Below are 26,566 nucleotides of genomic sequence, written 5' to 3' on the forward strand. Positions count from 1 at the left end.
GACTTCAGATCTAGTCCTTACACTTAGGTAGCACTGGGAACGGCAACAAGCCCCTTAGCTTTAAAGGTTGCAACACTTCTTGATTTAATGTTTCTGTCCCAGGTTCTGTGGATTAAATGGAAAGATTTTTTTCCTATTTTGGAGGAACACCAGGGAAAGGTTACAGAAACTCTAGGCACAAACAAACCCTTTGGTGGGTAAGTGCAGCTAATTCCACTTTTATATGGCATAAGTGTCAAGATCCAGAACAGATTTAAAAGATCAACTGAAAATTAAAGAAAAATTATTGTTCTATAAAATATTGTTCTGAAAATATTTCAGCAGCAAACTGTCTTGGGAAAAGCTTCTGATGTCATCTACCATGGATTTTTCCTATTCTTTTTCATATTAAAAATCCACAACTTTTAATCATTGATATCAAGGAGCATTGAAGTTTACTGATAAAACTTCTATGTAAATACATATAAAACTTCATGTAAACTAGCTAGCAAATAAAAAAATTTAAAGGTATCCAACTGATATAAGAAATTTAGTCAAAGATTAAGAGAGAACACATTCTGAAACAAGAACCAACTCTCCTGCTCCTTTATAATACATAAAAATGTCAATCTAATTGAGAAAAACATAGTCATTTAAGATACTAAGCAAATCATATGTAACATGTACAAAGCTACACAAAAATATATTAACATTTATTTTAACTTCCTTCTTGCTTTCTTTTTCTTAAGGCACTTGCCTTCCACTGCAACATTAACAATGGGATGGACATGAAGTCACAGACACATGTAAGGGACAAAGGGCCATCAAACGATAAGACAGAACAGGAAAAAGGAAATGAAAACACAAATCAATCTTTCTAGAGCTTAGCTTGGCACACTTGCGCTATTCAGTGGCCAAATCATACTGACCACATGTAAATAATGTAAGAATAAGTCAAATAAGTACACAGGTAAATGAAATAATTCTGAAATTTAATGCATGGCTGCAAAACCGTCAACCTAAACTGATAAGGGTATCTTTCACTCACATGGTCATGGAATTATGCTGGATTCAATCCAGCACCCACTTTATCTCAAATTTTGATAGGATTATTCCACTGAGAGCTTGCACTGCCAATTCCTATTTCCGGCTACAATAAGTCTAACTACTTGAGTGCCTCAGCACCACAGCTTTTGACAATCTGGGTTAAAATTTGCTTTAAACTCCAGTAGGTTCATCCAAGTTCAGCTCAGTCTAGGGGACTGCCTGGCTCCCCTCCTATACTTCAGCATCCCAGCTGGGACCATTCCTGTTGCAGCAGTGCCTGCCCTTCTCTCATGTTTTATTTATCTTTTATAGAGGATCACTGTAATAAGCTTTGATTGCTGCAAAGAAGCTGAAGCCAACAGGAAAGCTACCAGAGGTGATGTTTGACATATGCTAACCCAAACACCTGCTTTACCAGCTTAAAACACCCAGCATGAAACACAAATGCCACTGTCATCAATTTGGCAATTATTTCAGTGGGATCAGGATTTCAAAATATGTAGCAGGCTTAGCAGCTCCCAGTACACCACCAGCCCTTTCTGCCTGCCATCAGTGCTTAACACCACTGCTAAAATAAAAACATATGGAAGGATGTAACAGAGGCTTAGGAATGATGCCAGCGCACAGCAAGAGAGCAGCAGTGAGAAGCAGTGTCTGGCATACGCACTTGTCTTTCTGAGAGAATGGCATGCACAGGATGGTGTGGATGAAGGTGGTGGTGAGGATGATGAAGGTGGTGAGGATGATGAGGTCTCATTTAAATCTTCTGGATTTATCCAGTAGGCACGAGTGTCCCGATTACCTTTCTTACTAGTACAGCTGATGTCACACTGGAAAACATCTTCACAGCTGTCACTTTGCAAGCGCTCCTTCTGGAGAAGTTTGTCCACTCTCTGTATAATACACTCCAGACTCTTGTCAACATTCAACCAAACTTTCTCCTTAAAATAAAACATTTATTTCTCAATTTAAAAAGAAAAAAGACATTGGGTAACAAATCCCTTGACAATATATTTCCTCCTGTGAGTCTAGTCACAATTCCCCTGCAAAGTTTTGTCTGGGCTATCGCGTTTACCTTTGTGCACACACAAACTCTGGGTATATAAATAATGCCTACCAGCATGTCAATAACATGTAGCGACATGACTTGTGTGGTAAATTGCAAAGCTATTTTCTAAGTAAATTTGCTGAACAATTTTAAGTGCCTCTTCCTGAACTATTATTGCTAATTGCCATTATTGTTTATTCTTGAAACTCGTTTGACATAAAAATTGTATACAATCACACATCCTTTTTCTTACATAACTCAGTGAATAACAGATAAAATTACTGTATTGGATTACTATCTAAATAACTGAATTGGATTTATTCGTATCTCATTACTGTGAGTTTGACTCTAAGTCAAAGTATGCCAAAACAATTAAAGTTAGCAAGGATCCATTTTCAAAATGAATAGAATCTCATTTCTAAATTGATATTTCACAACATTAATAATGATTTTAATTAATCTTGACTATTTTTGAGATTTAATTCACTCCTGTTTATATTACACAATGATAGAACTTATACAACCCGATTCTCCTTTCAATTGGCAGTGTGGTAAGGAGAACCATTTAAATTCTTTGTGCAAACAGTTTTAAAATGCTGTTCATAATCAAAACAGAGATGGACTGCAAGTTCTAAATATTTAGATGAGAATAAAAGCCAGGAAGGCTGACTTGTATAGCTAACACATGCAAAATATGCTTTATCTTGGAGAAGTGTAAGAGCCCTTTGTAGTATGGTCAGTTTTTCTTCTTTAAAAGCTATTTACTTTGTCTTGGAACCAACTTCAGAAAAGCCACGCATCTACTATAACAATCTCTGCTGTTTAGGAGATGCAGAAATATTTATTAAGGCCTGTTTGTATCCCCATGCCAAGGAGTAACTGAGCATATGATGGAGGGAGTGTCTTTGCTAGTTGACTAATACCTCCAATACAGTCATCCTATGCATATCTGGTGAGCAGTTTCAGAGCTTATGAACAAAAGAACACAGCAAACAAAAACTCAAAGGAAGAAAATATTCCTCTGTCCACTAAGTAAACGTACCCATTCCTCTTCATGCCAATCCACCTGCAGAGAAGATCGGCTATTTCTTCCTGTCCATCTGGCCACAAGTGTATCTTGATCATTCCTCAGCATCACTTGCTCCCCTTCTCCAGAGGTTGGAGATGCTTTTGAAGCTATATAGTCTGGCCTTGCCGCATTCAGTCCGTGTATTGAATTTGCCAACAGCTTGCAGTCACAGACTGTGACAAGTTGACGGGTCTAAAAAGCAATAAACCCCCCACACTTTAACAACTTTTCATTATTCTGTACACAATTTATACTATATCCTTTTGCAGAAAGAAAAGAGAAGAACTAATATTCTGTAAAAGATACTAACCATTGTTTAGGAGTCTCTAAGGTGCCTTTAAAATAATTTTACAGAATGCCCTTAAAAAACAATATAGGATACTAAAACACAAATGGTATATTTCCAAGGTCTGTACTACTATGTTAGCCTTGCAATTGTTGAAAATGTCACCAATAAAAGTGCAATTCACCTTTTTTTGCACTTCACTCTCCATTTGATTCAAGCTTAGAACAATGTGAAGACATTTTTATACCCCACACAATAGCTGCCACACCAGAGAGACCATGCTTAATCTCCACCATCCTGTCTGAAATCATAACAAGACTTAAGAGGAGGGCTGAAGATATAACCCACTAATCAATGCAACTTCTTCCCTGTCTTATTTAGTGGTGTTGTATTAAAGGACTTCTATAAGTTATGTGAACAGGAAAAGTATCTGGCCTGCAGGTCTATTAAAAAAAAGAAAACAACAAACAAGCCCTTACTATGCTATATATACGCATTGTCCAGCTGTAGAAAATCCCACAGATCAGTTATAGACACTGTACTCATTTAGAGTGAATATTATACATTTACATGGGGTCACATTATTTTTTGCACTCTACAAAGTAGTCTGCACATCCCCTCCACTGGGACAATTTATGGCAAACTGATTGGCCATTACTGCCATTTGCAACCTTCAGCTCTGCTTCAGGGACAGATGAGGTCAGTAAAACTGTATTTGTTTTTTTTGTCCCTGAAAATAAGATTGTGCTCAGCTGTGGGTCCAGTCTGGATTCTGTTAGCACCCGTCAAGAAACAACAGATTCACATCACTATAATTCAAGCAAAGGCTGTGTCACTATTATTGCTTATTTCACCAGTGGAAAAATACAGAATTGTTTCATTAACTTTTGCCCAGTTGCTGCTGCTTGACAGATGACTCAGAGGAACATTAAAAAAACCCAGGTGGTTTTGGAGAAAAGGGTATAAAAGAAAGTGAAGAATGCACGTTTCTGGAATATGATGAATGAACAGAGGTAACCAGGACATTCCTTTCCACTGCACTCTCAAGAGGAGGTGAAGGCAAGCATGTGAAAAGTAGGAGGCAACCTAAATAAAAAGCAAATTTTAAAGGCTGGTCTGATTTTGCTTTTTCTTTAGGATGGTACATGTTACAATACACTACTGAACAAGGTAAAATAGACGTTTCAAGAAAACTTACTAAAGGGAGAGACAGAGAAAAAGAAATACCCTGTTTTTCAGTGTGGAAATGTATTATTCTCCTACCTTGTCTGCTAGGATGGCAAGCGTTCTTTCAAGGCCATTAGCTGATCTATCCTTTGCAGCTCTTGAGAGCCTCTCTGCATAGTAACTGACTTGCGTTTTCAGGGTGTTGATTTGTGCAATAATTTCCTTTGCTCTAACAATGTCCTGTGGGATGTATATTATAGACTGGGAACTTGTTGAAGTGCTGAAAAAGAAAGACTGATTTTAAGGGGGAAATGGATCTAGAGGTACACACATTACAGTGGCATGCTGGGGAATTAATGTCAGACAACAAAAATTTACCTAAGCTAGCAATCAATGGTGAAAGGCCAGTGGGCAATTGCACAGCAGGAACATGATCCTAGAGCCTTCTCTGCCTTTACCAAAAGCATTCAGATGAAGATTTACTAATCCTTTCTGCCAAGGGGCTATGGGCAGAGCTTGTACACCAGAGGGACAGTTTTGCTGAGGAGAATGTGGGTGATAGATTTTGCCATCAGATACAGAACCACTCTTTGCAGAGACAGCTTGCCCCACTCTCTCTCTCTCTTACCAGACAGACACTTCCCTGAGGCCTGGTTTACAAACCTGTATTATCACATAGCTACTAGCACCATGAAAAAAAAAATCTGCACTCCTTCCTGCACAGAAATGCCACCCAGATCCATAATGCAAACACTGTACAACAAAAATTCCTTCTGTTAGCATATCCTTCCCTCTATTGCAGGCCTGATTCAAGTTACATCAGCAAAAGCAATCTTAAAATATATAAAAAACAGAGTACATCTCCAGGCTAATCCAAGAACTCTGTCCTTGGTGTAGCTTCTGTTAGCACACGCTTACTATACTAAACTAGGGACATGATACAACTTTCCCTCTTGTAAACTCAGCTGTAAAAATATAAAACAATACCAAGTTCTGGCCTTTTCCAAATAGTAAAGAAAATAAACTATACCAATGAAACATATCTTTATATTAGGATACTGCAGCTCTACTAAGACTGCTTACTTGGCCGTGGAGGAGAACAGTTCATGTCCTCTAAGTTCAGATGTCTACAGAAGTTGCTTATCCAGTCCAAGACAGATGCTTGGACTCCCTCTGTAACTGCTGGAGAGAGAACAGCACTTCTAAAGGGTGATTTAACCCTACCTGACAAGAGCCATTCACAAAAGCTGCCTTTTAGCTTAGAAAATTACTTTAAGCTGAAGCTGTGCTCAGCTTTTATACCTGTGCTTTGGAACCAACCTACCACTACTCCCTTTGCCAGGCAATACGCCGTTTTTTTCCTCCCAGCAGAAAAGCTATACAAAGATCAGGCCTTTACATCAGCTCCAGCTGTGACAAGTGTGATGCCCATTCATGATGTGGCACCAGGCATGAGGTGACACCAACTGTAAATTATTTTAATTTCATTCATTTTTTCCAGTCATGATAGGCTTCAGCATAGTAACAGCACAGAAGAACCTACTCTTTGCACCAATCTCAGCACTGTTCGATGGACACAGCTACAGAGAGGAGTTTCTTTTCCAGGCAGTTACCTCAGATCACGTCCTCTGAGGAGTGTGAATTCCTCTGCTACCCCTAGAGCAATGTTATTAATTTCTGCAGCGTGTCTGTGAGGTAAGACAGGAGGGTTGCATGAGGCACACATTAAAATCATTGCCACAAATACCAGTGCTTGTCCCTTAACTGATACTAAGGCAAGACAGGAGCTTAATCCCAGTATCTGTTCGAGCTCCATTACAAGAAAAGATGGAGGATTTGTTCTCAAAGGATATAATGCAGAAGTGATTCTTGAAAAAGTTTCCTTATTTGTGTCCCTCTGGTCACCCACCTGAGCGAAGCAGAGAACAACCACTCCCCAGCATTGCTACGCCATACGGCAAATTAATCTCAGCTTTTAAGACTTTCCCTGTACAGGATTTGTGCTCTCTATTGACCGGTGGTCTTGGTGACAATTCCTCTGAGCAATTTCTTTCCACGAGAGTGTGGTTAACATGCATAAAGACGTATTTGGCAGGAAAGGCCATGCAGCATATTGAGATCTGATTTAGAATTATTACATTTTTAATCACAAACATTTGCTGGGATGACCGGGGAAAAATTTATGGTGTAAAGTTCACATATATTTACTTTCCAACCTGCAATTGCTTTTTCAAATGAACAGCTCTCCTTGCAGTGTATCAGCAAACTGTAACACAGCCTTAAACTCTCAGTGAATTAGGGGTTCAACCTTTAATATGCGTTATTTAGAGCAGAACTGCTGCGCTGTTGAACCACCAAGTAATGTTTCCTTTACATAGCACTGAAGACTACAACATGAAGAAAAATAAACAAAAGTTAAGTGAAAATGTTTAAATGAAGACATGGGTTACAAAAATATAAACCATGCCCAACCTATCACCATGATGATTTAAAAATATGTAGAGTTATCTTAATTATCATCCACCTCTGGCAGAACATTTCTCTCTCCAGGCAGTTTTCACTGGAAATAACAGAGGAAAAGATATAGAATTCTTGTGTTCTGATCTTCAGCTTTCTAACTTCTTATGATCAGAGAGAGCCAGGAAGCTAGCTGTTCATTACAAACAAACATTGCAGATGAAATGAAATTCATTCACACATCATGTTCTACAAAGCAGCTACAATTACTTAGAGCACAATTAGGGATGCCATGATGCATGACATTAAAAAGCCCTGCACGCTTTAAAATGTACCAGATCTTTGCCAAAGAAAAGAAAGAAAAGAAAAATAACACCCAGAGAACAGAAACCCTCTCTACAGAACTCTCAGAAACAGAAAACTCACCAACACTCCTCATAACTGCTAAAAAAACAAAAAACCAAAATAAAATTAGCAGATTGTTAGCAAATACCAAAAGCAGAAAACAAAACAAAGGATGTTTGGGGAAATAACTTATTTGAGTCATCTTTTCAACAAGGTGGGTACATAACAATTAAACTTGTAAGCAGAAAAACACAGATTGCCAGATGCCCACATGTTGGTCTGGGGAAATGCTGTGGATGCACCAAGCACAGTTTTGCCAATGAAAGGAGAAAGAACTGAACAACATCCATGTAATAGTGAAACTGAGGAGATCGATCTCAATTCTACTATACTGGCTTTTATGATAACATAGAAGCACTTTAACGAAAGTTATTCTTCAAATGTTGAACCTGCGGTTTTCATGGACCCAGAAAGAACAGTTCTGTAAAGCTTAGAGGAAAAGTACTGGACAGAAATTAAGCTCGCTGATCAGCTTAATTATTGGGTGTGAGGGTTGGAGGGGGGAACCAAACCAAAACCAAAAGACACGAGAACTTAGATATTGCAGGAGCGAGGCCCACTTCAGTAGCTAAGCTGACATAAGGAGGTTATTTCAGACAGCAATAGTGGTATCAAAAGAACAGGAAGGGTGAGCCTAGCGTACCAGTGTTTCCAGGTTTATAGTTTCCTCTAGTCCCATCCTAGCACACTCTGTAAGTCAGGAATAATTACACTAGGCATATTTTGGCACCAATCTTTTTATCAGTACATATCTGACTGATGTTCACAGAATGCTGCTATTCGCTTCTGCACTGCCAAAACTAATTCTGCAGTTGGCAGAGCCTGGTTCTCACGTCACTCTCTCCTCCCATCAGCTCTAAATCCTCCAAATCCTTTCTTTGAAAGGGCATTATCAAGGTCTCCTCTTCCCTGGCTACAATGACTCCTTGTCCTGCTGCTCTCATTGTTCCTTAAATTCTCCATACTGCAGCAAAAGTAATGCAGACCCAGACAGCATTATCTTTTCCTTGGGAGATGGAATGGGTGCCATGCAGGGTGACCTTCCCAATTTCTGCCCCTTCCTCTATTACATGTGGCTGCACTTCCAGAGAGGTCACTAGACAGTCCTTGAAGACAGGACTGTGGAGGTCAAGTATCCTCCCTGTAGAGCAGTAAGGCCAGATTCAGAAGCCTAATCTGTGCATAAACCTTGAGGCAATATAGAAAAGCCTCCAGCAATAGTCCCAGAACTAAACCCAAGTTGTCAACAGGAACTTGCCTATCAGTCACAGCTGTTTTGTACTAAAGAGAGTTCAGCAACAGGACGTTGAAGGTATGAGAGAGGTGAAGGTCTCCTGAAAATAATGGATTGAAAGCATGATGTAGTGCAGCTGAGGAGGTTCTACAGGCAAATTTTCTAATCCACAATTAGGCAGAAGCCAAACCAAACACCTAAAATAGCTAAACTAAATGAACCAACAAGTATTCAGGAAAATTAAAGATTTCACTAAGACGACTATTAGAAAGGGCCCATCAGTAAACAAACAAATATGGTAATATAAAGGGGAAACTGTTTTCCCTCTCCTTCTTTGGAAAAAAACATGGAATAGTCTTGTCCCAGTTTGGCCCAAAGCAGACCAACTTTCCTTTCAGTGATTTTTACTTTCAGCTAAGTCTCTCCTAAGTAACTGCACTTTATGAAACTAACTGCATGTTTTGCAGACAGTGTCTGCTTCCAGGACTGATAACGCTCGAAGTTTGTAGTTATCACTGAGGCACCAGTAGGGATGTTATTCAGAAAGGCTCTTGCTGTACTTATTCTTAGAGAAACCAAGGTCACTGCTAAATGCCTCACTGATTACAAGTGAAGAGCTGTAGAAGGCTCGCACCTGCAGGGAGGAGCGGACAGGGCAGGTGACCCAAAATCGACCAACGAAGGTATTCCATCCCATACACGTCATTCTCAGTATAAAGCGGGGGGATCATGAGGGTCTTGCCCTTCTTCTTCTCGGCCCTTCTTCTCCCTTCTTGCCCCCTTCTGGTATGGCCAGTGTCCGAAGAGGACTCTGTCTGTTTTCCTGCTGCCCCTGATCCCGATCCGTGCATCCCTGAATCCAGTTCCCGTCCATCACTGGGCCCAGCCTGGGCCTTTCCAGAGCCTGTCCTGCAGTGCAGGTGGTGACGTGACCGACATCGGGGGAGCTCGATCTTGGTTTTGTATATATTTGTATATATTTAATTATTTCTATTATTATTATTATTATACTCTTTTTCATTATTATAGTTTATTAAAACTGTTTTAACTTTCCAACCCATAAGTCTCTCTCCCTTTTCCCTTTCCCCTTCCCTTCTGGTGGTGGTGGGAGGGTTAATAGAGAGCGTCTGCCACCGGTTTAATAGCCGGCGCAGCTTTAAACCGTGACAAGTCTTCACACTGTATAGTAGAACTATTGAATGAAGTGCAACAAAAACAGAATGGAATGATTTTCAAATCGCTAAGCATGGACCAGGAGGAAAAGGCACAACAACAGCTGACAACAACATTTCTACTTACTGTTTCTTTGCCTCTTCAAATTTATGCAGCTTTTTCCGCAAGCCACCTGATTTAAATCCTTGACAATGAGCTGCTGGTGCTCCTATGGTGACTATGTCGTAGTTCTGATCTGGGATGGACAAAAAGGACTTACAAATGAAAGCTTGTCATCTTTACTGTGGACAAACAATTGTGGAAATTAAAAAACTACTCTGAAAGTAATTTTTGTAAAACTTTGTACCAGTGTTTTGAAGGACATGGAAAACTGAATTGTTTTAGAGGTCCTGGAAATCTATCAAGTACTTTTGAGGTAAAGAACCATACTTGAATGCAAGTCCAATGTCTCTTAATCTAGAAGACTGAAAATGAAAAAGCAGCCTTGAACATTGGTCTTTACACAAAACCTGCCATTACTGGAATCCCTCACATGGACACACGGGACAAGTGTGTGTCAATGGTTAGTGGGAATTACTGTTAAAAGAAGGGAAAACCTAGGTTACTTATGAAGAAACAAGCTTGATGTGAGCAAACTGGCGTGATTTTGCATAACTGTACATGATGCTTCCAGAGAAAAAGCGCAGCTTAACAACAAACAACAGAACCTTTGCTATTCTGCTACAACCCAAAATGACTGGGACACACTAGCTTAATCCAATATATTCCCTAGTACAAAGGCTGACCTGTGTCATCTAGGGTACAGTTAACTCCAGGACCTAGTTTTGCCACCTTTAGAATAGCGACAATTATACTTACACCTCTTCTTTTGCAAAGAGATTTGGAATCTGAGGACAGAAGGTGCTACAAAAATGCCATGTAGCACTAGTACTATAGAGCAGTAGTTTGTAGAAACTTGGCTATATGGTTGAGGATGGAAATGAAAAAATGAAGAGAAAAGTAACACAATAAGGTGAAGAAAGAGAAAAAGAAACAAATACCTGATCCTCCATCATCCTGGACTCTCATTCTCTGTATATGTAAATTTGTAGGAACAAATTCCAATTTTTTATCAGCTTTCAAGCTACTGGCTTTAAATGAAGGACCTGAGAAATACAGGAGAAAAGTAAGCATAAAAACCCTCTGTTTCTGCTTATGCTAAAATATTCAAGGAGTTTCATTCATCATTTGCTACACGCTGAAAGTAAAGCAGAGAAAAAAAAAAGGTATATCTTTCTCTTACTGTTCATAATTGTTCTCTACTTCCAGGGTAAAATAAGAGAATAAATAGAGCAGACAAATATTCCCAGATCATTAGCAAACTCACAATAAATGTTAATAAAGAAAAGATATCTAAACCCAGTATTTTTTACTCATCAAACTAAAACATTCTGGGTTCCCAATTTCAGAGAAGCACTAACAATCACAGTTGAGAAGTATCACGTTATTATGAAAAAGAAATCACCTTTATACTGGTGCAGGTCAGTCAGATTTTCCTGATAAGTTAAAATAATTGTTTGGTACTGAGTAACTATTTGTCGACGAAGGCTTTCCCAACAAGGAGATAGGTCTCCCAGTTCTTCTAGTTCACAAACCCTAAGGAAAAAGAAAAAAAAAAAGGGAAAAAAGAGAGGTGTTGAGCTCCCTTGCCAACTTGACCAAGAACGAGTTTCACGTATCAATGCAGCACCATCCTCAGCTGACACATTCTCAATTCACCCTGGTCTAACGTAGTCACCAGACTGGGAATGCTCCAAACACATGTCCCAAAGCACAGCTTTTGTACCCCAAAGTACATAGGTTCCTCACAGGCAGAGTACACAGTGTTCCTCCCAGGAGCCTCAGGTGTCGGTCAAAACCAAAGCTTCCCACCTTTCTGCAGGAGCTCTCAAACCAGATGACGATTTGCAAATGACAGGCACTGTCATCATGTCAGGTGACTTGGGACAATGAGAACCTTTTTAGGCCACTCCACTGAAATTTGGTGGCTCTCAAATTAAATCAGAACTGTGACAAAGGTTAGGTGGGGGATTAGCACCTATGTGACATCAGGTACAAGGAGTATCTGCACTGGCCAGGTATCTACACAACAGTTTTCAAGGCCAAGCAGGGAAGGCCGAAGAAGTGAAAGCATTAACACGGGTTTGGAGAGGCAAAAGATGAGCCAACAAAATCTTCATCTGAGACTGAGGATTTTAGGCACTCAAGTTTCACTGTAGGTGGAATAAAGGATGACTGGGTATCCCTAGACACGAACAGGAAAACCCTTGGCTTTCCTGCTGCACCCTGACTGCTACGTTTTCAGTCACACATGGCAATCCTGTGTTACACACTGTTCCCCAACAGCGCTGCTGAGAAATTATTCAGTGTATTTCATGTCATGCTTGTATTACTGTCTTCTTGGCTTGGAATAAAGGAAGAAGGGGAAAAATAAAAAGAAGCCAGCACCAGGCACAATTCAACAGCACATTACCCCAGAAAAGGCAGAATAATCATCTGTCAAAAGGATCCAGCAGTTCTTTTTGCAGTTCTCTCAATATCCCTAATCCACAGTTTTAATCAATTGTCTGTATAGAATTTAACACAGCATTTCACAGAACAATTCACAGAATCACAGAATCACAGAATCAATCAGGTTGGAAGAGACCTCAGGGATCATCGAGTCCAACCGTTGCCCTGATACCACCCTGTCAACTAGACCATGGCACTAAGTGCCATGTCCAGTCTTTTCTTAAACACATCCAGAGATGGTGACTCCACCACCTCCCTGGGCAGCCCGTTCCAATGTCTAATAACCCTTTCTGAAAATAAATTCTTCCTAATGTCCAACCTGAACCTCCCCTGGCGAAGCTTGAGGCTGTGTCCTCTTGTCCTATCGCTAGTTGCCCGGGAGAAGATGCCAACTCCCACGTCACTACAACCTCCCTTCAGGTAGTTGTAGACTGCAATAAGGTCACCTCGGAGCTTCCTCTTCTCCAGGCTAAACAACCCCAGCTCCCTCAGCCGTTCCTCGTAGGTCAGACCCTCCAGACCCTTCACCAGCTTGGTTGCCCTCCTCTGGATTCGCTCCAACACCTCAACATCTTTCTTGAAGTGCGGGGCCCAGAACTGGACACAGGATTCAAGGCGCAGCCTCACCAGTGCCAAGTACAGAGGGACGATCACTTCCCTAGACCGGCTGGCTACACTATTCCTAATAGAGGCCAGGATGCCATTGGCCTTCTTGGCCACCTGGGCACACTGCTGGCTCATGTTTAGCCGGCTGTCGATCAGCACCCCCAGGTCTCTTTCCACTGGGCCGCTTTCTAACCACTCTTCCCCCAGCCTGTAGCGCTGCATGGGGTTGTTGTGGCCGAAGTGTAAGACCCGGTACTTGTTCTTGTTGAACCTCATGCCGTTGGTCTCGGCCCATCTATCTAACCTGTCCAGATCCCTCTGTAGGGCCTTCCTACCCTCCAGCAGATCGACTCTCCCACCCAGCTTGGTGTCATCTGCAAATTTGCTGAGGGTGCACTCAATCCCTACGTCTAGATCATCTATAAAGATATTGAACAGCACCGGCCCCAGAACTGAGCCCTGGGGAACACTGCTAGTGACCGGCCGCCAGTTGGACTTTGCCCCATTCACCACCACTCTCTGGGCTCGGCCATCCAGCCAGTTTTTAACCCACTGAAGAGTCCACCCATCCAAGCCCCGGGCAGCCAGTTTGTCCAGGAGGATGCTGTGGGAGACAGTGTCGAATGCCTTACTGAAGTCTAGATAGACTACATCCACAGCCCTGCCCTCATCTACTAAGCGGGTCACTTGGTCATAGAAGGAGACCAGGTTGGTCGAGCAGGACCTGCCTTTCATGAATCCATGTTGGCTGGCCCCGATGCCCCGATTGTCCTGCATGTGCTGTGTAATGGCACTCAGGATGATCTGTTCCATCACCTTGCCTGGCACAGAGGTCAGGCTGACAGGCTTATAGTTCCCTGGATCGTCCTTCCGACCCTTCTTGTAGATGGGCGTTACATTTGCTAATTTCCAGTCAGCTGGAACTTCTCCAGTTAACCAGGACTGCCGGTAGATAATAGAGAGTGGTTTGGCAAGTTCATTTGTCAGTTCCTTCATTACTCTGGGGTGAATCCCATCCGGGCCCATAGCCTTGTGGGTGTCCAACTGGCACAGCAAATTCCTACCCCACAGTATTTAGGGTATTATCAAAAGGAAGCAAATTTCCAAGAAAAACATCAGATTGATTTGCCAATAGGCAACAATGTAACTTGGAAAAAGGCACTTCCAGTTTCATCTTGCAAACTGCTTCTGCACAAGATGCTATTATGACCACCTTGCCAAACTCCCTGCTCAAAACTAGCCATACATTTGAGCCAAGGTCTTCCTGAAATAAATTCACAGCTTAACACTTCAAGTTTACTTGTTTGTCCCATAGGGCTAAGACAGCAGGGGATGTGCATGCCATAAATTATTAGGTAGTCAAAATATCCCCCCAGTTAGATGTTTCCTTTCAAAGAGCTCTGGCCCAGAAGGGCTTTATGTAAGAGACAGCAGTTGTGATTATCCAAGGACATTTTAAAAGTCACCAGGATGTTAAGACAGAAGCAGCTGTGCTTGTGTAGCTGTCCTGCATGTCTCTGGGCTGCAGCACAGGGAATGGAGAGAAGAGCACTTCGTCAAATCCAAGAGATCCTATGAATACAAAGTGTGATTGTGCATGTCATTGAGATTCACCTCAACTGAACAGAGTGAAGGGACTCTTTCTCACTAATTACACAGAAGTTGTATTTACCTTTGAGACACGCAATTCTGAGCACACAAAGTCCTGCTAGCAATCACCTGTGCTGTTACTAACCCATAACTGTATACATTACGTATCCATCAATCTCTATATGATTTTAGCAAGAGCCTCTGAGCAGTCACATTTCATGGCTAATGCCTTAAGAAACTTTACTGTTCACAGTCCTACAGAAAGCCACATCTTTTTTACTCATTCACCCTAAATTCCGTTATTGTCTTCAAGTCTTTGAACTACATCCATCACAGATGGCACCTTATGGGTAAGCTTGCCAGCTCTTTACATTATCATGGCTGTACCTCGTAATGAATAGATGCTTTAAAATGTACTGTAAGGAAAGCTGTAGAGAATCAAAGATAAAAAATAAACAATAAATAATCCACATTTAAATGCATAATGGCATATCCCAAGCCCCCTCCATTAAGGCTGCAGCAGGACAGCTAGGCTATGCTAGAGCATTCACTCTCTAGAATCTAAGATCTGACTACTCCTACTGAGTGCACATCACTAAAAACCAAAACTCAACAGCAGAAAAAGAAAAAAAAAACCACAACAAAAACATTGTGAACTTCAGAAACTCAGTCATGTCATGCATTAGTTTTTCCATACATTACAAAAAGTCACTGCCATCTTCCTGTGAGAATTTATCATTTTTGCAAAATAGAAAAATACCTGAAAGCACCGTAGACTACTTCTGCCTGCTCATATGGATTAACGTATGATTTTCTTTCACAATAACCCAAAGGAATTGAAATGTATTAATATAGGATAATGAGAGCACTAGATAGTTTTACTTTTAATTAAGGTCAGGCTTAGTTAGGTCTCTAGGAGTGGATTCCAACACAGCCAAAATAAAAACATGATACTCAAAAATACAGTTAAAATTCTTTTACCATCACAATCTTGGCTTTTATAAAGAATACATAAACCATTATGTTCGCAAACCACAGCCTACAGACTGTAGGGAAGTGAAACTCATGAATGAGTATGTTGTTTGGAAGACAGTTAATTGCTTCAAAAAGCAGCAAATTCAGAATAAACCTACAAAATACTTAACGTATTGGCTTCTCCCTCCCATCTCCTAAAATCAGAAAAAGTCATTACTGTCCTATAGCATCTCATTTTACTTGCTTCTCTTCTGTTTGCTTTCCATTCAAAACTACTCTTCTGACTCTCAAAGCCATCTCTTAACTCACTGAGTGGAGTCAGTGCTCCTGTCGTCTCTCTTTGCTTTGCTTTCATCGCACAGAAGTCAACTGACTTTTTCAAAGTTCACCTTCAAAGTGATTCAGATTTTTCTTCTCTATCTGCTACTCTAATTACTCATTCCACTCAGCTGCTTTCTGTGTTGTCTCTGTTCCTTTCTCAAAATTCTCAGCAGCTGGAGTTATTACTCTTTCATTTATGCTGTTTCATCTATCCAGACTGCCCCCCACCTATGAAACATTGAGATATGTTTTATTTTTAATTCAACTTCATTTTTCTCTTTAGATTAAAAAACCCCTATGTTTAAAAAACAAAGTGTATTGAAGTCTATAAATGATTATATATATAAAAAGATAATGTATTCTAATGTGCTGGTCCTAATAAAGTCACATGACTATGGAATAATATATTCTGTGGCCTTACCAATACTTTTGTGAGAGGAACATATAACCCATAAGTGCAGATAACTGCAGTACGATCCTAAGTTGTTCACTATGCCAACAACTCTCCCATCAGCACCTCTGTATGTTCACGTTACCATATACTCAAGCCCAAACTCTATACTCTGACATGAAATCTTATTCACTGTAACTGTACAGACAGCAACTTGCTGCTTTTACTATTTTTTTCTTCAGTGCCTCTGTGCATTAACCCAGATGTATTTCTTGGTAACTCAGTAAGAGCCATATCAGTGCTGTACTACTGCACACGTAAACCGTCCTGAACTCACCTCGCTGCATCTTCTTCTAAAAGAAGCTTCACAAATTGCCTAGGGATGTGCAGCGACAGGACACTCTCAGCCATCTGCTCCAAGATTCTCAAGTGGTTTCCATCAGTGGTCGGGAAGCGATACATTCGGCAAATGGCACCACCAAACACTAAAGAATTAAAATAATGTTATTTAAGCATAGAGTTTGAGTTAAGAGCATAAAAAGTCTCTCCTTTTTTAAAGTAAATGGCTTTGATTCACTAGCATGCTATAACACACTGCTGTAAATATCTGGTTTAACCAAGCATCAGTCTAGCTTTTCCAAGCATGGTCATTCTGCAATGACCATTCTTCCAGTGTTTGCAGGAAAAGCATCCAAATGATTTAAAACACTGGCAAGAAAACACATATTCAACTTTTGAAATACTTTTTTTTTTTTTTAACGTACTATGCATTTTCTTCTCATGCAATCATTTGCTGGAAAACTAGCCTTTCCCCATGCTTTTTTTTTTTTAAAAGCAACTGCTTTCCTCTGTCCCTCACCTCTTAACAATTGCTTAGGAATAGACTAGCAAATTGCATGGAAAATTTTATTCTACATTAAGTCAACTTAATGACAAAGTTTGCTTCTGCTGTTTTTACTTTACAGAATAGTGCAGATGATAAAATAATTTATTCTTGTATGACCCCCAAAGGGCTGCTCAATCAGCAGCCTGTTTCTATTCAAGTGAAACATCTGCTTAAACGCCCTGAGGCCACAGGCAGACAGCAAGAGATTAGCTTTTACTAATGCCTAAAGCTTACTTGTTACAGCCCAGAGCACCTTACCAGATTTCAGTAGTGCATCTTTCCGTAATGAAGCATATTTGGATCTGATTCCTAAAGATTCTGTTAAACTTTCATCAACTGGCAACACAGTCTAAACAAAAACAAAAACCACAAATAGTAAAGAATAAAAGCTCAGTGCCAGGGCAATATGCAGTGATGACCCTATTACACAGACTTGAACGGAATATTCAACACAACGCATGGTTAAAATAAATATTTCAAATATGTTTACTGTGGACAAAAAATACTGCAGGCTGAAATAAAAACCCACTTAAACCCTCCAATCTAAGCATTCCGATTTACTTCTACTGCAGAGTTCAAAATGCTGTAAAAATTTTCATCCAGACCTTCAACTACTTTATGTTAGCACAGCTCCGGAGTCCTGAAAGGTACTGCACCAATATGTGGCAGCTACAGGTCTGACTGGATGCAAAGTGATATTAATCCACATTGTGACGTGATACACAGATAGGAGTGCAATTATCACCAGGATATTCAGAACACAAGGTTTACAGAATTAAACATATGTCTGGGCTGAGAAAGCACTACAAATATCTGCTCTCAGACAAATATTTGGGGATTGAAAAAAAAATCCAGCATGCAAGTAACCTGTTCAGTTTTATTAAAATCTTTTAAATTGCCTGTGAAAATTCTGCAAATTTTCTGAGCATCCCCATGACAGCTTTGCTTAATGCCACCTTTCAATTCACAATGTGAACTGGAATACCACATCTTTGTGAAACTGGTTATCAACACACCAAGTGCTCCGACATAAAGTACCGCAAGCCTATTCTGATGAAGGGCATGAGCACTTGAAGCTAAAGCTTAATCACTGTAAACTAAAGTTTTCCCCAAGACTTTTAACCCCAACCATGAGCACCAAGAGCTCTGCAAAATACAAAACCATTTCATCACCATTAGGCTGCTCTTTACAGTATTTTGAAATTATAAAGCACTACTAAATATCAAGATGGACAGGAAAGTTGATAGCAGATGTCAACCTAGATTATTTCAATGCTGGCAATGAATCTGTGTTTTTCTGAATTTGGTATAATGCTTATACTCACCCTTCCATTAATTGTATCGGGTGACCTTGTCACTGGAGGCCTTTGGTCAGTTTTTTCCTCCATTTGCCATCCAATAACTGTAATGTTACCTACACGGTCACTTTCAGCCGACCTGCAACAAACACTCTGCGTTGAGATTTTTTTGGAGGTGGACCTGTTTATCAACAAGGGAACACTTATAAAAGGCTATTAATCTTCAAATTGAATGAACATTTTAAATAGGAAACTTTTCAACTTCATTTTACATACTTTTATAATGTGTTATTCCAACAGGAAAACGCTCCCCTCATTCTGCAGGAATACTGTACAGACTTCCTAACTGAAGGCAACCTAACACCATGCATGTGTTTCAATACTTCTGTAAAACCAGAAAGATTTCAGATTTTACAATCAGCCTGTTGTAGGCAAAAGCACCTTAAGTTATGAACATTAACAGGGAGCGGATAATTGGACGTACGTGCACACATGTGTGTGTGCCTGTGCGTGTGAATGTCTGAAACTGAACTTTTAAACTCTCCATGAGAAGCCTGCTGCTTGCTAGCTGCAATGGGTACAGTTGCAACTGGTAAGTTTTGATAATACGTGGACTAAACAGAAGTAGCACATCCCAAATCTTCCACTTAATAGAGAAGTCAGTCAAGGCCACCAGTTAGGAGGCTGATCACATCTTGTGCTTCTGCAGACACACTATTTAGATTGGGTAAACTGGGGGCCTGACATTCCAGAAAGAAAAGCTGATGCTAAAAAGAAGGATCCTGAAAAGAAGTGGTCTTGGGAAGAAGGTGGTGAAGATTCTCAATGGAGGAAAAATCCCTGAGGTGGAGGAAGATCCTGGAGATCAGGAAGTTGCATGGAAACAAATGCCAGAGATCTCCAGGGACCTGGCCACTAAAAGCTGAGACAGGTCACTAACAGCTGAGGAGCTGCACAGCACAAGCTGGCACAACTTTCTGTCCCACCTTCCCAGACCAGCAGCCATCTCCCTGCTGGGGAGGAAAGCTGAGACCCTAGGAATACATGACTGATGGGGGAGTGAGTGAGTGAGTGAGAGACAGAGAATCAAGTGGAGTAAAAGCTCTAATCTTGCTGGTTCTTGAATACACACCAGTATCCAGATCCATCACAGCTGTCACTTATTCTGTCTCACCCATGACACGCGGTAATTTTGGCAGAGATTTTATGTTATTATTTTAAGATAGATTCTAAATGGCATTTTAAGATTGTTGTTTACATGTAAAAATATGCTGGCACAGCCAAGACAAAAAAAAAAGGTCTCTGGAACAGACAATACTGGGGAGGCAAAAGAAACAAGCACACAAGATGACAAGAAAAGGTTTAAGTATCCAAACCATGCAGCATGTTTATGGACATTGCTCAGTATCCAGCTTACACATCTGAGGGGTAACGTGACAATGAGAAGACACGTATGTATTCATACACTTCAATAATCAGAATACACTTGATATCAAAACAATAGAGTTTAATAAAGTCCATTTTCAACTTAGTCATGAAAGAATAAACCTAACAGAATAACCATGTCTAACACACAACCATGAAACTCCTGCCATCATATTCCTCCTCTTTTTCATCTCCCTCAAAACACCCTCATCTTCACACCTATGATAAATTAAGACTATTTTACCCACCACCAATGTCAAACTTTTGGTGCCTTTTCTGACTCATTTCCCTCAACTGCTTCCCCTTGTTAAATCATGTCACTTTTTCTTTATAACACACTGTGGAAAAGCCAAAAACCTTACCCATCTCTTATTTTAGCATGAAAAGCTTTGCCCATGTTTTGTTAGTTGTGTCCGGGCTAAGAAATTTCTGCAAGTTTATCACAGTCACTGTTTCTAGTGCTGATTATGCTGACACTACCAACATTATCTTCCTCAGTCTCTCTGATTACCCTTCCCCCTTCAACTGACTTCCCCTTGCCTTCTCTGACAGGGATGCCTGTCATACTTTCAACGCATACTCCTACAATGTGCATTTACACGTCAGAGCTCTCTTTCCTTATCTCACCTTGCTTTCTCCATTCTTTCCCAACGCTCTAGTTAACTTTGTCCCACACTGGCTTTCAAGAGTGTGGTTTGATTCCTATGATTAGAACTACTACCTTAAGGATTGGTATTAGGCTCACACCCTCTTCTTCATTCCCTCCTGAGTCACATTCCTTCCACAAAATTTTCCAATATGAATTAAAATAGAAAATTATATCAATCAATGTTGCTGCAATGTGACTCCTCCTATTCCTAGTGCATTATATTGACAAATACACTATTTAGCAACAAATACACAATTTAGCAACAGGCAGGTGTTGAAATAGCAAATAGAGCCTAGATTTATCTAACCCAAGGCATTCCAAAGAGCTAAGATAATCCTCTGTTTTAATGGGTTTCATTCTTCCCATCACAGGCTCTTCATGCATCAGCAGTTAAAAATACTCTATTTTGCCACTCTCCGCAGACACATGCTGAGGTTATAGGACAAAATACACAAAATTAAATTGGTCTTGACAATACTTTCTTGACTTGTAGAACTAGAACCAATGTCTAACATTATTCACCACGTTGGAAAGGTCTTGCTCTATATATTTTTAATTCTCATGCAATATAAAACAGTTTTTCCTTAATAGTGGCCTGGAACTAAAAACCAAACCAATCAACAAAAGGTTTTCATCACATCTCACAGACAGTTTTCACCACGTCTTAAGCATGCTTTCAAGAATTAAGAATTAATTCCTAAATGGAGAATATTACAAACCTTAGTGTTAAGTGCAACCTGTGATTCTTCTCCTGAAGAAGTTCTTTTACAGTGAATGTCCCAGAACCCAACAAATACATCTGAAAGAAGATAAGTACCAGAGTTGTAATTATTTACCTTTACAATTAACAAAGACTTTGTCCACAGCACTGAAGCCCAAAATACAACTATTACGCACAAAAGTCTGAGAACCAAAATATAATTACATATGCCCATACATAACTAATTAAAACCCTTTAAAATTTAATAAATTTGGTAATTTATCAAAAAAAACTTTTTCTACTGGAGGACAAGTGTTTTTCTTTCTCTAGGTTGAGTGAATGCACCTCAATATATACAAGCTTAGACCCAGCAATACAGGAACTCTGAAGAAGCAATGACTGAATAGGGCTCAGATTGACTAGGTCAACACTTCATAGTCTCTTCCTGATCCAAACTTGGCTCCTCCTGAAGAATTTATCTCCTCCGGAGGTATTCCTTTTTCCCCAGAGACCCCCACGAAGCACGGTACAGGGAGGGACAGCCCTGATGCCCCTGAGGAAGCCATGGAAAAGCAGAAACGTGGGGCCTGAAACAGTATTCTGGAAAACAGTCTGAGAATAAATGGCCTGAGTTGCCCACAGATCCAAGTAGTTACATGGGAGGGCTGGCACTTAAAACTTTTTCAGGCCCAACATTTTGGCAAAGGTTAGAGGCCTCAGGTAGGGGTGCTGGATTCCATCCATTATCTAGCTCAGTGAAAAGGTCCACAACGTAAGAGAACAGGTGATAGGACCTCCGAATTTAAATCAGTCATTCCCAAACTTGCTGTGGACAAGCCTTATTTGAGAAAACTGTCAATGCTCCCCACTCTGCCAAGTCCATCTCACAGCATTTGTCCCTCCTTCCCCTACTCATCTTGCTTTCTCTAGGATTAATGCTGCTAACCCTTTGCTTTCTTCCACAAAAGTTACTAGGTTTATCTCCTTGCCTCTCATTTCCTTGCTCCACACTGACTGGGGAGGCAATAGAATATAGAAAACTTACTGTTCCCTGAGATCTATCTTTGACATCGTACACAGAGAGTTTGATTTGTGTCATTTGATTGATAAGAGAGTCTTGGAAAAAGGCAATGCTGCTTAGGAAGATAGGATTACTTGTTCCCTGTAATCATAAACAAAAAAGGCAAAAATTAATGCAAGGTGATATCTGTTAGGAAGAAATGCTTCTTGTGTTAGCTTCAATTTTAAATCTAATCCAGGACTACCTCACCACTTACCTCAATAATTTCTGTCTGTGCATGCTTTGTCCAGAATGCCTGAGGAGGTGTAGTTACACTCACTGCTACAAAACTATTTGGTTTTCGATCTAGCGACGGAGTTAGCAGCTCACTGCAAGCTTTAGGTATGCAATAGATAAATAAATTTAGATTCATGATCTTTTTCATATTGCTGTAAGACTCTACAATTTTATAAAAGCATTTATATACCCTGAGCAATAAAGTTATGAAGGGCCTAATATTCATTCTACCGCCACACTATAAAGGCAGATAGCACTCACCTTTGTGCATGCAAACAGTAAACATGCAATCATATCAGCCTGGCTCCAAGCTGTACATCTGTAATTTAAACTTGTTCGCTCCTGGCACAGCTCATTAGAACAGTGTACATGCATAGGTTTTCTTCTGGGAATCTCATGAGCATGGTTGCATTTGGTTTGAAGTCACGCTCCATTAAGCCCATTACCAAACGGCATTTTGCCATGGAGAACCAATAGAAGTGCCGTTGATCAAGCAGCACTCCTATGAGGAGAACTAGCTAGTCATTGTAAAAGGACAGCAATTCATTTCCTCTAAAATGTTATTGTGAGTTTAACTGCTGGGAAGGGACTATGGTGAGTAGGAAACACCTGCCAGAAATTTCAGTGAGTGACTCTACACAATTACATTAAATTTCAGAGCCAAATTCTATCTAGCTACATATAGGTAACTACAGTATGGTCCCACCCTGCTTCAGCTAAATGCAGAGAGTTAATTCTGAAATTTACCTGGGCAAGCAAAATGTTTAAATGTACACTAAACAGTTTTGCATTTCTAGATATTTTTAATTTATCTGAAAATATTTAAAGTACCTTATTCAGCTCTAAGGAGTTCTTGGTAAGATTATTATTCATAATACAATTACATACATCTCAGAAAATTTTCTACTTTTTCATTTCAAACATACTGTCAAGAGCATAAACTTCCAAGCATTAGTCCACTATGAAGCCAAGAAAAGCACGCTGCAGTTGAAAATGTGGACTGAATTTTCATGAAAAAAAATATTTTTCGCTTAGTTCTTCAAGTGAAGTCACAAGCTTCTTGTCCAAATTTAACCATACCAGAAATTAGATCACTTCTGCATCTCACATTATCACTTGACAGCAAAGACCACAGGAAAGAAGGTATGTGTAACAGTTGGTAACTCTTAGAAAATATTCTGTCCTAAAATGGTGTTTCCAGCAAATCTTCAGTTTGCTTGAAGACCTGAACTGCTGACACACTGAGACTGAAGACAGTTTCACTGTATCTTCATATAACAAAATAAACAATCAAAAATAACATTCATATAGCAAACATTTAAAATTTTATAGGTCAGATGTTTTATTTACAGACTTTTAAAAATATCACAAAAATCAAGCTGCTGTCTGCCTATCAAAAGATACTGTACAGGCAGCAAGAAAACTATACCATATCTCCATAAAAATCAAAGCAAAGTTTCAATCCTTACTATATGAAAGGCACTTCAAAATAAACAATTAATAAACCACACACATACTCAATAGCACGTATCATCAAAATTAGCATAAAAATCACTAAGCCTACCTAAACTGAACTCTAAAATCGGCTCATCTGGATCCTGAATGTTTCCTGTAAATCAGAAAAATTAACACAAAATTAGCCAAACATTGCTGTCACATGAATCCCTTCCTGAAGTTGCAGTCATAAAGAGAAAGAAATTAAATTTTCTAGAAAAAAAATAATATTTTGAATTCAATGAGCCATGACTGGTATTTAAAATGATTTGAAAAACCTGAGATGATCTTGTTTTATAAAACATGTTAAAATATGTAAAGCTATGCAAGATTATATGGAATATGGGAATATAAAATGCCCAGTCTCAGTAGAAAACAGCAGGATTAAAGCCATTTAGAGTCTGAGCCACTATTAAGTCCAAATTATTAAATCAGATACGTCTCCTCTGTGATCAGTAAATAGGGAGAAGTTTGAAAGTCCCTGTCTCTCTCACTAATCAAAGAAAGCCTCGGGGGATTACAATCCTAATTTACTAACCATAAAAGATGTGGGAGATAATTCTCAGATCCCTGCTCGCTCTTGAAAATTTTATACAATGTCAAACAAGGAGGTTGCCAATACTCTTCCTAGACCTTCACATTCTTTTGCTGTTTTCTCTCCCGTTACTTATTTTTGACTGATAAACATAACTGCACAAAACCTTTCTTAATTTCTTTTTTTCCTTCTCTCTGCAGTTTTAATGTTTTGTCTATTTTAGGAATGGTAAGTTTACAATTTTTTAATTTTTTAGTATAATTCCTTTTTTCTCCTATACTATAATTTAGTATAATTTCCTATTCCTCCAGATAACCAGACACATCTAAATCTTCTAGCAATTAAAAGAAAAATATCAATGTTAGCACAAGGTAGATTCTGAAAGGAGCAAAAGAGCAACAGCTGACGTGAAGGTACGTACCTGCTAGAGAAAGGCCTAGCATGTCAGAGGTGACATCAATGGTGGAGGCCCGTTGCACGGTGCGGGATTTTGCACCATGGCGCGGACTGTGTTCTCTTGCTGTCATTTTGTCATGAAGAACCCTTCTTTTCTTGCTGCTTGGCTTTACTGATGTTTGTTTTACAGAGTAGCAGAGTGCAGCAGGTTGTCTCCAGTTGCTATTCCTCTAACATTACTGTGCTAAGCAATAAAGAGCAAAACACACACACCAAAATTTTAGGCCACTATCAGCTACTGTTCTTTTTAACAGCAGCAAACCTACTGCCATAAAATTGTCTCAGGTCATTAAAATAAAATGCTCAAGGCAGACCCAATGCACAGTAACTCAATTTGCATGAACTGTACATCTGTAGCGTTTTACTGCAAATTGTTGAAGACTGTACCACATGCAAGAAAGGCTCTTCTGTCAGAGAATGGCGGTTGAGAGAATTGTTAACAGACCAGCTGCTATTCTCCTTTGTCTAAGTTATTAAACCTTCCTTAATGAAGTTTCCTGGTTTTCATAATCCCTGGGGAGCACAAGTAAATTCATCAGATGGGGCCTCTGTCTGCAGAGGTAGGACAAGGGATAAGGACAAAGGGACAATGGGTTGGCAGAATGCAGAACAAAAGGGCAGGAAATGTTGTTAGTGTCAGCACACTGTGTCGTTCCAGGCTCTACAGCCATGAGAAAGGGATATTGAGAACTATAAATAAAACCTACTGGGCCAGAGCAAGGCCGAGATTCTGGGATGGTGATGGAAAGAAAAAGCAAAAGGGGGTGCCTGCTGGTGTGGCACATGGCAGCATTTGTGCTTTTCCTTCACCTTACACTTTATTGGTCTACAGACATCCATGACAGTTGTTCTTCCTCTCATGATGCCTATAAAGCGAAACGTTACGCTAGGAAAGAAGCACACAGCCTACAGAAAGTTTGGTTACATTGTTAAATGTGGTGCTTTTGGTTTGGCTGATAAATTTGAATGTTCCTTCTGTCGGCCATGTTAGCACTGCAGTTATGGAACTTCTGTATTTATTTCATACTATTATGACAAACTCCATTCATTTAGGAAGTGAGATTAGGAGCAAAAATCTGATAAACCTGAAAGGTAGTAATACAGTGACTACGTCATCTTAGGTTGAGGGACCTAACAATGGGCAAGATGCACTCTGATTAAATAAAACACATAGCTTTTACTTGTGTTTTAAATAATAGGCAGTTCAGAACTGTCTGAAGGTCTCCAAGGGAACATTCAACCTGCTTCACTTCAGCCTCTAAATTTAACTAGTCAGCATCTCCCTCTGGAGGATTTCAAAAGAATCTCCCTCTTTCCACAGGGAACTCAAGCATCTTCTTAACTAGCACTGATTCACTGGACATCTAAAATTCAGATGCAAGTTAAGCATCTAAGACAACTGAATTGAACACAACACTGGCCATCTACATGAGCTTAGGAACAAGATTTTAAATGGGGAGCTCATTCTAGGGAGGATCAATTTGGGCTGTGTCCACCAGATGGGCCAGTCTATTGCTACCCAGAACTA

The 26,566-nt window shown here is 39.9% G+C and overlaps 1 protein-coding gene across 16 annotated transcripts in view; it reads right to left on the reverse strand.

Moving 5' to 3' along the window:
• Nucleotides 1-26,566, reverse strand: part of INPP4A (inositol polyphosphate-4-phosphatase type I A) — a 142,222-nt gene that overhangs the window by 33,638 nt on the left and 82,018 nt on the right. For 6 of the 16 annotated variants that reach the window (XM_068395654.1, XM_068395662.1, XM_068395653.1 and 3 more), the window contains 15 exons: nt 25,004-25,222; nt 24,118-24,162; nt 22,534-22,652; nt 22,302-22,418; nt 21,276-21,355; nt 18,510-18,663; nt 17,443-17,533; nt 16,636-16,783; nt 11,370-11,500; nt 10,906-11,010; nt 9,992-10,100; nt 7,480-7,497; nt 4,693-4,876; nt 3,117-3,335; nt 1,694-1,967 (listed from right to left, as the gene is read on the reverse strand). In XM_068395654.1, the coding sequence (XP_068251755.1) occupies nt 1,694-1,967; nt 3,117-3,335; nt 4,693-4,876; nt 7,480-7,497; nt 9,992-10,100; nt 10,906-11,010; nt 11,370-11,500; nt 16,636-16,783; nt 17,443-17,533; nt 18,510-18,663; nt 21,276-21,355; nt 22,302-22,418; nt 22,534-22,652; nt 24,118-24,162; nt 25,004-25,109 (1,900 nt within the window). In that variant the 5' untranslated portion in view covers nt 25,110-25,222. The remainder of the gene's footprint in view (nt 1-1,693; nt 1,968-3,116; nt 3,336-4,692; nt 4,877-7,479; nt 7,498-9,991; nt 10,101-10,905; nt 11,011-11,369; nt 11,501-16,635; nt 16,784-17,442; nt 17,534-18,509; nt 18,664-21,275; nt 21,356-22,301; nt 22,419-22,533; nt 22,653-24,117; nt 24,163-25,003; nt 25,223-26,566) is intronic. The other 10 variants (XM_068395658.1, XM_068395659.1, XM_068395666.1 and 7 more) reach the window with 7 other exon arrangements.

The sequence above is a fragment of the Nyctibius grandis genome, chromosome 2 (assembly GCF_013368605.1).
Source record: "Nyctibius grandis isolate bNycGra1 chromosome 2, bNycGra1.pri, whole genome shotgun sequence".
NCBI classification, from domain to species: domain Eukaryota; kingdom Metazoa; phylum Chordata; class Aves; order Nyctibiiformes; family Nyctibiidae; genus Nyctibius; species Nyctibius grandis.